This window comes from Diuraphis noxia, unplaced genomic scaffold (assembly GCF_037042655.1).
Source record: "Diuraphis noxia isolate RWA-SAM2 unplaced genomic scaffold, SU_Dnox_SAM2 contig0002, whole genome shotgun sequence".
Classification (NCBI taxonomy): Eukaryota; Metazoa; Arthropoda; class Insecta; order Hemiptera; family Aphididae; genus Diuraphis; species Diuraphis noxia.
In genome coordinates this window covers 42,952,342-42,964,730 of record NW_028301712.1, presented here as the reverse complement: position 1 = coordinate 42,964,730, position 12,389 = coordinate 42,952,342, and the positions used below count along the sequence as shown (strand labels likewise).

Genomic DNA, 12,389 nt, shown 5'->3' with positions numbered 1-12,389 from the left:
TTAATTTTATTTCACTTACTAAATATCTTAGATATACACACTTTAGGCGTTATCTATTATCTTCCATCACCACCTGTTTAAATAGACTGTTAGACATGTGACACTTGACGTCCTGACTGCCAAGTGTGGTCGTACCATCTTTGGCGATGAACAACTGTAGCCCTGATCCTATAAAACCAAAAAATAAACATATAAGATAAAATATTTTTATTTATTTTATTTGAATTTGAATTTCATACAATGTATACTGGTTTAACTGAGAGACTTAGGGGCAAACACTTTAGTATAATGTATATTCATAAATTGAATAGTATGTATTCCATTAGTTATTAATTTATTTGGGTTTTTATAAATTTTAGTGAATAGCTTAACGTACTCCAATACTACAAAATCCAAATAAAAATAAAATATAAGGTACGTAAAAAAATGTTAACTTATAACATTCCACGCTTTAAGTATTTATAAAAAACTAAATATCTTTTAAAATCAAAATTTTCAATAAAATGGAAACAGATTAAGTTAATTTTGCTAAATTTTCAAATTTCAAAATATGTGTCTGAAGCTAAAAGTGTGAAAAAAATTCACTCTGTTACATTAGAAATAATACAAAAAAAATTACATTTAAAAAATTTAAAAACCTCATTTTTTATGGTTATTAGGCTTAATATAATATAATATTCAGATTTAAACACCATACTTACAATTATAGTCATATAAAAAACCATGCAGGAATTCAAAATTAAATTTTTAAATACTAAGATATTAGTAGTATAATTTTTAATAGGTAAATATATATATTTTTAATTATTTATCATATGATTCATATCATGTATTTTGAGTAAAAATAAAAAATGATACTATCTAATATCTTAGTAGGTGTTTAAATGTAAGGTAACATATTTTCAACGTAAGTACCTTTCGAAATTCTTCTAAGTCACGACGACAATAACAACAACAAAAACGATGATGAAGGCAATAATTGAATAACGGGATATGGTTAATATATATAAGTACATTAAACTTACTGTGCTTGCTATCTTCGTCAGCTGAATGATCATCTAGATTGGTGGCCCTGAGCAGCTGGTCAATGAGACTATCCGGGTTAACCCTGGTCACCTCCACACGCCCGGTGGCCTTAGCACAGCTATCGTCAGTGACACTGCCACCCGTCGTAGCCGACTTTTTGCGTCGCTCCAGCGCAGCTTTACCGCGATCCAACGAACCGGTCTCGACAACACTGAGCACGGGAGATGCTTGGGATGTGGATATGGCCGTGCCGCTAGACGTCAGACTATAAGGTACACGCAGAGACAAATCGATCAGAAATACATACCATGAAGAACGAGCACAGTGTATGTAGAACATACATCGTAATTAAATATATGCATGAGGCATGCAAGCATATTTTTTAATTTTTATATCATGTATAATATATACAGAGAGTTTTAAATGTTTTATGCACAGTGAATAAAGTAAATAGCACTATAGTAGAAAGTTTCGATTAAGAAATTTCAAAAAAAAATAATAAATGTTGAAATATCATACGATTATGCTATACGTTACAAATCACATTATACTTATTTAATAACATACATTTTTATACATCTGTGTTGAAAATAACTTCTTTTTATGAGTTTAGGTTTTATTTAAAGTTATGGAATTAAGGAAAATTCCAAAAATAAATTATCACTGTCTGACTTTTGCAGCAAATATAGGACAGAATACCACACCCTCGTGGAAAGGCTTAGTAGCAAATGAACACAAATTACACAGCCACTGTATCTTCAATCTCACATCATACAAAAATCAGTTTTTGTTGCAAACAATTTAAAACACTCCATACATAATAAATATGTATATAATTAGCGCAATACATAGGGTGCAAGGTGCCACATAATATATCTCTACATAAAGTAAGTATATACAATGATAATATTAAGTGATATGAGCGTATGCATCAGCTGGGGGTGCTTAAAAGCGAGACGTGCGTGTATAAAGATCATTAAATGTCACCATATTATTATTATCCCCAATATGACAAACTTGATGTGGCTGAAATATAACACACTATAATACTTAAGATATTAAACTGAAATTTAATTATTGCGTCGAGAAGCGAGAGAAACAATTTATATATTATTATTATTATTATTAACAGCGGCGAACAAACAGTGGAACGGCACCATCATGAATTATAAATGTTACTACTTTATGTTTTATTTTTATTTTTAGTAAATTTACGACTGCGTAAAATGATTAAAATCGATAATTTTCGAAAACTTTGCCCCGTAAACATGAAGCAGTGCAGGCGAGATGAAGCGGATATACAATACTATTATACCTAGTATCATTAATAATTTTCGAAAACTCTACATTATTAAGTATGAATATAAAACGTAAAAGCAAAATAATATTAGTAATAATTCATGCAATGAAAAACAATAAGCGCTTTGCGAATGATATTAATTCTATATAACAAGAATGTTAACCAATATCTACCACGTCTTAAAATCTATTATGGGCCATGATAGTAGCATCATATAATATATATTTACACATTTTCTGATATCCCGTAACGATTGTGTAGAAACAACTAGTGAAAAAATATTTTTTTATAATTCATTAATCGTGTTGATCCAACAGATTTAATTAAATTTAAAGAACTCAGGAAAAAGTAAAAAAAAAATATTAAAAAATTATTTGGTCAAACCTCGGAATTTTTATATTAATAATTATAATTTTTTTTTTTTATTATCCCATGGCAACTAAGGCCATTGGGAAGGGGGTAGTACTGTAGGTTCTTATGGAACTGTAGGTTGGTTTTACACGTGGGTGAGAGTTTTGACAGAATTTCTATTGGGGCACCCGTAGGTTTCTGCCATGCCCCGGAGTGGAGGATGGCGGCACTTGTTCTCTGGACACCGTGACTTGCCCGGAGAAAAATGCCGCCTGATGGTCGAGGATCGAACTCGGTCCGGCTGAGCCACAGCCGACGCGTAATTATAATTGTTGAAGTATCTTAGGTACACCATACCTACACACATTTATATTAATGTTATATATTATTATTAGATGTTACTGCAGTGTTAGTATATTAAAGGCACTCTAAGTACATTAATTACTATATAGTATATTATTTTTATTATAATTCAATTATTTGTTTGTGCAGGCTTAGCTACTATAGCTGTGGCATCTCGAGTTACACAACACATTTTTGAATCGGCACTTACATCTATTATTCATACATTTTTCCAAACAATCATACATTATTAATACTTGTTCACCAGTCAAAGACAGTTGCGACATTAAGTAGGAATAACTTTTATCACATAGGTATCTTTTTAGCTAATTTATTGATTGTGCTATATTAAAGGTGAAATTAAAATTCCCTAAGTCAATACTAAAATAATAATAGATTGTGATAACCATGGTTAAAGACAATCGCAGTAAAATGTAACTTGCTACATGTAATAGGTATATAGCAATAACATAAATGTGTGTATCTAATAGGTATACCAATCATTAATGTAGGACCTACCTAATATACTTCAACAATAATAATTATTAATAACAAATTTCATACTTTTATATTTACACTGATTGTTTACCTTAAGATTTATCAAATCCCGTTTGTAAAAGTTCGAACTACAAAAATCATTCGGGATTTGACCAAATAATTTTGTGTTTCCAATGTTTAACCGAATTTTAGTGCAAATTTTGAACATTTACCAACAGTAATCGGTGAAACCTAAGATTTACTGGTAATTCCTAGGTTTAACCGGTATTCGTACTTCTACCTAACATTTACATGATGATCTAGTTATACGGCTACACAAACTTCCTAAGTCAATTGCTGAAATTATAAAAAAAACAATCAATATTTTCATATAGTTTTAATAACAACCTAACTTTTTATTTCTAAATTAGCAGCAAAATAATTTTCAAAAAATTGTGATGTATGAATATTGAATTTATAGTTTTTGAAGTTTTTTTTTAACATTAATGGGTATGCTTTTAAGATTTTGATGAATGCAGTAAAATGGTAAAAACCATTTCCGTTATGTAAAATGGCAAGAACAAAAACACATCTGAGACTATTCATTTAATATTTAAATTTGATATACATCGAAAGTTTTAGAGAAATATTTCGCATCTAACTATAAATTTAAAAATTAGCCATCATTAAAAACAACAAATAACCTTGAAAACTAATTAAAACAGAAAAAGCATATCCAGGCCTTTATATTGAAATGAAGTTTTTAAAATTCTTCAATATACATATCAAAATATTATTTTCAAAATCAAAGCAAGTTACATATAAACTATAGTCACGTTATAAGTAAATACTGTTGTATGTATATAGGTACCTGTGTATTATTTTCAATCATCGGACAGATAGAAAACCAAACGGTTAAAAATAATATTCATGCAATACTATCATTTTCGAAACAAAGATAATTCGAAAATGTTAACTCAGCAGCGAAACAAGCTGTAAAAACGACACAAACGATTGCAAGTAGTATATTCAATGACATCTAATGCCCACACGCATACACAAACACAAAAACGAACGCCAACCGACTAACATTTGACTTGGCCGCCTGAATGGAGATGACACTAAGGTGTCAGAAGTACTGAGCGATTTGTCCAGTTCCGGAAGCTTTTGAAGCGAGTTCATGTTGAGCAAACCCGGCAGCATTGCACCACAACCACCCGAAGTCGTGCTTTCCAATAGCAGTTTACGGTGGTGCATACAACTTCCCCTGAACACGCACAACACACACAAACAAGACAATGTACAAGAGCTAAGTGCATTAATATTATGTGTATAATATAGAAAGTAAAACGTAAGTACGTAACTCAAAACCTCTTGTAGAACTAAAGAACTTTACAATCCTCCCAATACACTCACTCCTCTTAGTTTTTTAAATCGTTTGTAAGCATAAATTAAACACATTGTGCACAGAGTAAATTATACAGCACGGAATAAATATGTCGAGTCAATCCATCGTAATGTAATTACATTTTAAATTTGGTTAAGATTAATGCTCTTACATTTTTAGCATATTACGCAGATGCATAGAATATAAACCTTATTATAATACAATTTTCATAATTAAAAATTAAAAATTCAAACATATTTATGAGATTTTCATTGCGATAGACCTACTCTTTAAATACATTTCATACTGTACACATATTTAAAAAAAACTCGTCATATTTTTGTTATACGCTTCGACGTCGATCATTTAATATAGTGATATGCATTACACATACGTGCGCATATTACATATATACCATATTATATATATTGGAAAACTTAATATATAGTACCTACATTTTAATTGTTATAATGTAGTTAAAGCTCAACGGTGTATGTTTATGTCATTTTTTTTTATTCAAACACATACGCAGACAAAATATAACAATATATATTATTATATTATGCTACACTAATATATGACGACTAAACATAACTTGTATATTATATTTTGTTGAAATCAACAACATACACGATGCACAAGTTAGTGATTAAATTAAAATTTGACAACGGTTTAATACTAAACAAAATCAGAAATCATATTTAAGAAACCTCCTAATTTATGGAACGATAAAATTGTTTAATCTATTAGACTTTAGACAGATTTTCTTCTAATACCAACATATTATACAAAAAATATTCGAATTTATAGGGGCAGCATATTTTGTGTCTTTTAGATGTTTTTTTTATACAACTACTATCTTTATCTTCTGAAATATTATTGTAATATGCAAAATATTGATCAGGTACTGAAAAAACTGTTAATTATTTATGAACATTTAAAGTCTAGTTAACACCGCGAAGTAAAAGAGGCGGCCGGCGGCTGTATCTCATAAAACAGTTTACTTCAATACCAATTATATGGTCGTCTGAACTCAAGAATAATACACGATTGATTTAATGTTAATAATCAATAGTTTTGTACATCCATATATATACTAAACAGATTATTGTGAACTGTTAGTTGGGTAATCATCAGAAACATTTCAAGCGTGTATTTATAATATAGTTCAATAATTATAATATATATGATGATACTTAAATTTGTAAATAAACATGTTACTAAAAACAAAATCCGTCAGAGCAAACAAGAATGTCTTTAAACGCCAGAAACACATATCCCGTGTTACTTTGGTAGTGGTATACAATAAAACGATATTAAAATTAGAATTAAGAATATATAAACACAAGTCCACGTGAAAATATATATGCTATATTATAAGTTGATTCGTATCGACGGTGATGAGAGGTAGTATACGGAGGTAGTTAAAGTGAAGGCTGAAGCGTGTTATCTCAAGAAAAAGACAGCGGGTGGCGTAGCTCGCAGATTTCGTGACGGCAGAAAGATCGTTACCTATTAGGGGAATCTGGGGTCGGGGGCAATAAGCCAGGCGACGAGTTAGTCCGGGGTGAAGGTCCAGACCATGGCGGGAACCGGAACCCTCCACCGTGCTTGTTTTCCGGTGTCCGGAACGCGTCCTGGTGGGTGCAAACTTGAGGCGACGGCTGCTGGTGTTTGGACTGACGGAGCGACCAGAATCTGGACCGAGGACTGCTCCACAATGGCGTAGTGGGAGGCTGCTGCGGGTGCTGTTCATGCGGCGGCGACGGTGGCGGCGTGGCCGGTGGCGGCGTGGCCGGCGGTGGCAACAAATTAGGTGACCACACGGGCCAGGACGGTGACCTGATGTAGGTATATCATAATAGTAGATAGGTACTTCGCGATTTCGACATTCACTCACGTAGGTACGTATTAATTATTAATTACTGTGATATAATATATAAGTTGTCCACATTCAAACATAATATATAGGTAATAATTTAATAAACTTATATAGGTACTATAACATTACTATTTTGTCAATAGTTTACTTGTGATACTATAATATATGATACGAAAAAAAAATTGTTCTGAGGCGGACAACGGACGGAGGAGAATGATAAAATTATATGCAGATCCTATTCACCCGCATAATATAACACCTGTACAATTTGAATATTGTCCGAATGGGACGAAAAAAGAATGAATCAATTTTTGCGAGACCACAGTCTATAGATAGCGATATAAGTTTTATAGGTACATTTCACTCGACAGCGAGAATACTTTTTAAATGTACTCATTCAAATAACTAATAAGTGATGACGCTGCACCAAGCTATATAATACAAACGTATACATAATAATTATCTTTATACGAACTGAAGTGTACGTGGTATAATAATAATAGTAGTACACTATAGTACGTATATTATATCGCTCAACGCAATAGGTATTCGACCGCTGTACAAAGGATATTGATTTTATTCAGTATAATAATAATTATTATATTACCGGACGTGTCCACTGTCACCGGAACTGCTGTGCCTCGAATGAGAGTTGTGAGAACTAGAGCCTTTGCTTGTGTTCGATGAGTTACGGGAATGTCCACTCGAGCCGGTCAAGTGGTTAGTGGCCGTGGGCGCGGCAGCGTTGTCGTGCACCATCACCATCGCATCGTCTTCTAATTGTTCCGAATGATTTTGATTCGACTCGGACACAGCATCGTGTTTATCTAAACCACTTATGGATGGAATGTCTACAAACATGTTTTATATCCGGTATCATTAAGTGTGCATTATAATATATCACAGATCAACTATATATGGCCCGAGCACAGATAACCAGCAATAAGCACAGGTTTAAGCTTTTCAATGCGTCACACTTCATTCGGCAAGATCACTGTGGTACATAATATTATGTATTTTAGGTAATTACTATGTGATAAAATGATTATAATGTAGGTAACTATTCGGCTACTCATTATCATTATGATAATTAAATTGCATTTTATAGAAAAAACCGTTTAATTCTACGTCCCATATGAAGATTTTTGATACACTGCAGAAACCATTTATTATACAAATTCAATTAAAAAAATTTGCATGGTTTCAAATATTTTTTTTTCTGTAAATACGAAACATTCGTATAATTGCATTGAAATTAATTGTTTTTCTATGTTCTGAAAAATCATTAATATTTACCAATTTTCAACTCAACTCGACATAAAATTAAATACTAAAAACTGTTAGTCACATTTTACTGTCGGGTTTTTCGTAAAAATTAAGAAAATGGTAATTCATTATTATGTTTTGTCCTCTACAAAAATAGTTTTCATATTGTAAAAAGTAGCAACGCAATTAAAGAAAAACAGTCTAAATATTTTAAGAGTATAATTATACGCGACGTAGTTTCCTATTTTATACTTACAGTGAAAGTCGAAATGCATTTAAAAAAAAAAATAGTTAAATAAATAGTATTCCATTATCATAATGAGATTAGGGATATCTTGGGTTAAACAAACATTATTGTATAATGTCGGTGAATAATACGATCACCCATTTTCCATAGTTATTTTAGTCTTTAAGAATCTAGACAAACCTATATTGAACAGAGCGTGGAACAAAAAAGCGACGACTAGGATTTCAATATATAAAGTAAGTAGTAACTAGAGTTTATAGGGTATTTTTAAAGTAGGTCAACAAGTCGAATTTAACTATATAGGTATGTATATAATATATAGGTATAAATAATATTATTTTCGTACACAAATTAAACATTCAAAAGCAGAAAAAAAACACGAAATCAACATTCAACTACCCACGCCATTTAATCGTTAAACAAGAATAACGCATTGTTATAGGTAGTAGAAAACAAATAAAAATATGTTGAAAAATCCGTAGTATAAAATCAGTTTCTTCCCACTGAGACATTTTGGATCCATATGATGTCATGCTCCATTATTATAATATATTGTAACAACCTTTTCGTAGTTTGAAAAATAAATAATTGAAATTAACTAAATCATGGTGAAACACCCAAGATTGGAGGAAACTCATTTTAGTTACTTTAAAAAAAAATATTTGTAATTTTATATGCATATAGATCGATTAAAACTTATAGCCGCATACGCATAAGTTTATAATTATTGGTTAAAGTCATCCAATGGCGGTCATATACCCGAAATATATCTGTGTATGCCACATAATAGCATGATGTATATATAGTATACCTGATGGAAACAATGATCGTGTATTCGGCAGACTGCCGAATCCGCTGCTTGGGTATTCGGTATCTTCGCGTTGCGGGATATCACCGTTGGTGGTAGGTGTTTGATTTAAAGCGGATGTTGGCCTGCGGAAAAAAGAAAATATTTTTTTCAATAATTGCCTTTTATAAAATAAGTACGTTGTCGACCAATAGTTGAACTTGTATTCCTACATTAAATATCCGAAAATAATGAACACTATATGACTGATAAATTGACTAAAGACATACAAAATATATAGTAGGATACATCATATTGTAAACGTGTACACTTATAAAACGGTAAAAGTAATTTTTACTTACACTTTGAATAATATGTCTCCAGATAACATGTTCATGGACACGGATATCCGGAGCATCGAGTTGTCCTGTCGATGATGCCGGGTGTCATACCCTTCCAGCAGACAACGCCTCGAACTCAAACCAGCTCCAGCCAGTTCAGCTAAATTAACGTCGGTGAAACCGAGTTTTTGAAAGCTGCGACCGCCTTTTAATTCCTATAAGACACGAACGATTAATATAATTTTTAATACCAAAACGATGTTTCCACGCGCATCCACGAGTATATTATACTTTGCGAACAGATATCCGAAGGTTACACGGGTCCAATATTCCGGTCGACGCGTTAGCACTCATTTTGCAAACGAACTCGAATTTAGCACCCCACCGGACCGTGTGATCTCGAACCTCCTCTCTGTAACACATCGCACGCATGGGACTTAGTATAAACAATAATATCGGTTATAATTAATAATATATAGATTATTATAGATAGGCAGATAATAGATACCGTAAAGAAATATATTGCACATACCACAATTATGGCTCAAATATACAATATTATGTTATGACACATCAGGCCTATATAATTATCAAATAAAATAAAATGACAGCGTAAAGGTATGTAAGCAGGACCTTCTACGGTTTAAGCATAGGTCGTTACACATTATGATTACGTAGTTTTTTTAATTTTAAGATATCGTAAACATTAGTCATTTGGCAGATAGAATGTATTATACTGCTTTGTACAAGTGCGAAAACTTTAAAACAGACGTTTGGCAAGCGACTGGATCATTGACTTTGTAGTCATCACTAGAAATGTTTATGCTTTTTACAACTCTTCAATTTTACTTATAAATAATTATCCAACGTATCTCTAAATTATTTTTAAAGATTATGTTTATCTGTTTATGTGTTATTATCGATTATTTTATTATACACTCTCCCAAAAAAATACAATGTACCTAATATATAAATGTATATGGTTCAATACAAGTATAAACATGTGAATGTCTTTAAAAATATATGAATAATATTATATCATCGTACCTACTCATAAATTATGAAAAATAAATGCATATATATTATATACCTAATATACTTATTTTAGATTCTGAGCGGAGCGAGGAATGTATTGATTTTACCATGATGTGTTTTTTTTTTTGTCTGTCATCACGTTTTGGGGCAGTAAAAGTGCTTCGATTTTTGACTTCAGTACCTCGTTCGATCAGAAAGTGAATCTAATTGGTACTTTTTTTTTGGGGGGGGGGGGGGTCAAAAGTAAAAAAATCTTAATACTTTTCTAAATAATCGAGAAAAACAAACTAAAAACTAAGGGAAAAACGGGAAACTTTACGCACAATCAGTTTTCGACAAAATCAATTTTGGTTTTTGATGTAACATTAAAACAAATGACCACCATGCAATTTTCAAAAATGTTCGACTTAAGTTGAACTATTCATAGGTATTTGCAATTTGCGATCATTATTAGTTTGTTTTAAAATTTATATCGATAAAAATTTATTTGTTGGGTAGAAAAGCTTGAAAATTTAATACAAGGCTCTTAACAACTCTCAACAATGGGTTTAACTCTAAATTATTTACAAATACTTATTTTATTATTATATTATATTTTGATATTTCTGATATTTTTCTTTTTATAGCTGCAGGTCCATTACTATATCACGGCATTACGCGTGCTTTTTATTCTATTCTATAACATCTACTATAAATACACGATTCTTTCTTCCAAATCAGTCATTTAAAATGTGTTTGACAAAACACTGCCATGAGCTTTCCGGTAGACATTCCGCAAAAATGTACACGGGTACTGGATAGACACATGTTTCTCATTTGTTGGCTCTTAAGCAGCACATGCGTACGAGTATATTTACACGTTGTACCTATATACGTGCAATACACTTTAGTTGAGGAGACGATGAAAGGAATTTAACGCCAAAGAAATTGGCTACCGTTCGCCGAGAAAAAACTACTATGGAAGGATTTCGACGATTTGGACAGTTTCCAGTTGTTTTTTTTCAATACATCAATTTTAAAATACAACTCATTCTTACACTGTATGAACCATTATTATAACGCAATATTATAACATAATAAGTATGTACTATGTAGATTTAAATATTTTAATGAAAAAAAATAATGAAATAAATTGAATATATTCATCGAATGATGCATACAACCGATAATATTACGAAATCGCATATATAAGTACTTAGAAATTCAGTAGGAACGTATCTGCGATAAATTTAAACGACATAATAATACACACTAATAATATTGGTTAATGGTTACTGGATTTTGTTTTGAAATAGCATTAATTCAAATTTTTTGCAATAAATATTTAAAATGAATTGCAAGGCAAAACAATATAAATTTGTGAGGACCGAAACAATAACAAAACACATAAGTTTTCATTTTAACGACTACTGTGATTACTAATTAGATTAACTATTAAAGTGAATATATATTATAATATTAGGATTCACTTGTTCAGTGTTCATTGGGGCAAAAAGTTATCGAACGGAAACCCAACTGACGACGCAAGTACGCATAATAATAATTAGAGATATGTTTCAAATGTTCCACTCAAAAACAATCAACTAGCATATATAATTTTCCTGACAACTGTTTTAAGAGATGATCATTATTGAAAGCTAATGCTAGTAAATGATAAAAATTGAAAAATAATAAACACATGAAGAGATCGCACACTAAAATTCTGTGCAAAAAAATAGTTTAATTAAAAAAAACATAGATTTTGTTTTCCATATCCACGGGAGTTTTAGACGAGTGTAGTAAAACAATAACAGTGATCTTCAAAATTTCTGTTGAACTTTCTTTAAACGGTATAGATTAATTTAATTAATATATGGTTAAATAATCATCATTAATTATCCATCAATGATTTCGTTAATGATATAAATTATTACTTATTATACTGCTGGTGTCTAATATATTACGGACG

General features: G+C 31.2%; 1 protein-coding gene across 2 annotated transcripts in view; it reads right to left on the bottom strand.

Annotated features, from left to right (window-relative positions):
• Nucleotides 1–12,389, bottom strand: part of LOC107169152 (early estrogen-induced gene 1 protein) — a 32,587-nt gene that overhangs the window by 1,846 nt on the left and 18,352 nt on the right. Inside the window, exons 3-9 of one of the 2 annotated variants that reach the window (XM_015518804.2) lie at nt 9,698–9,818; nt 9,428–9,621; nt 9,090–9,211; nt 7,373–7,616; nt 6,396–6,725; nt 1,026–1,291; nt 20–168 (exon numbers count right to left, since the gene is read on the bottom strand). In XM_015518804.2, the coding sequence (XP_015374290.1) occupies nt 50–168; nt 1,026–1,291; nt 6,396–6,725; nt 7,373–7,616; nt 9,090–9,211; nt 9,428–9,621; nt 9,698–9,818 (1,396 nt within the window). In that variant the 3' untranslated portion in view covers nt 20–49. Of the gene's footprint in view, nt 1–19; nt 169–1,025; nt 1,292–4,586; nt 4,764–6,395; nt 6,726–7,372; nt 7,617–9,089; nt 9,212–9,427; nt 9,622–9,697; nt 9,819–12,389 lie in introns of both variants that reach the window. The other variant, XM_015518805.2, reaches the window with a different exon arrangement.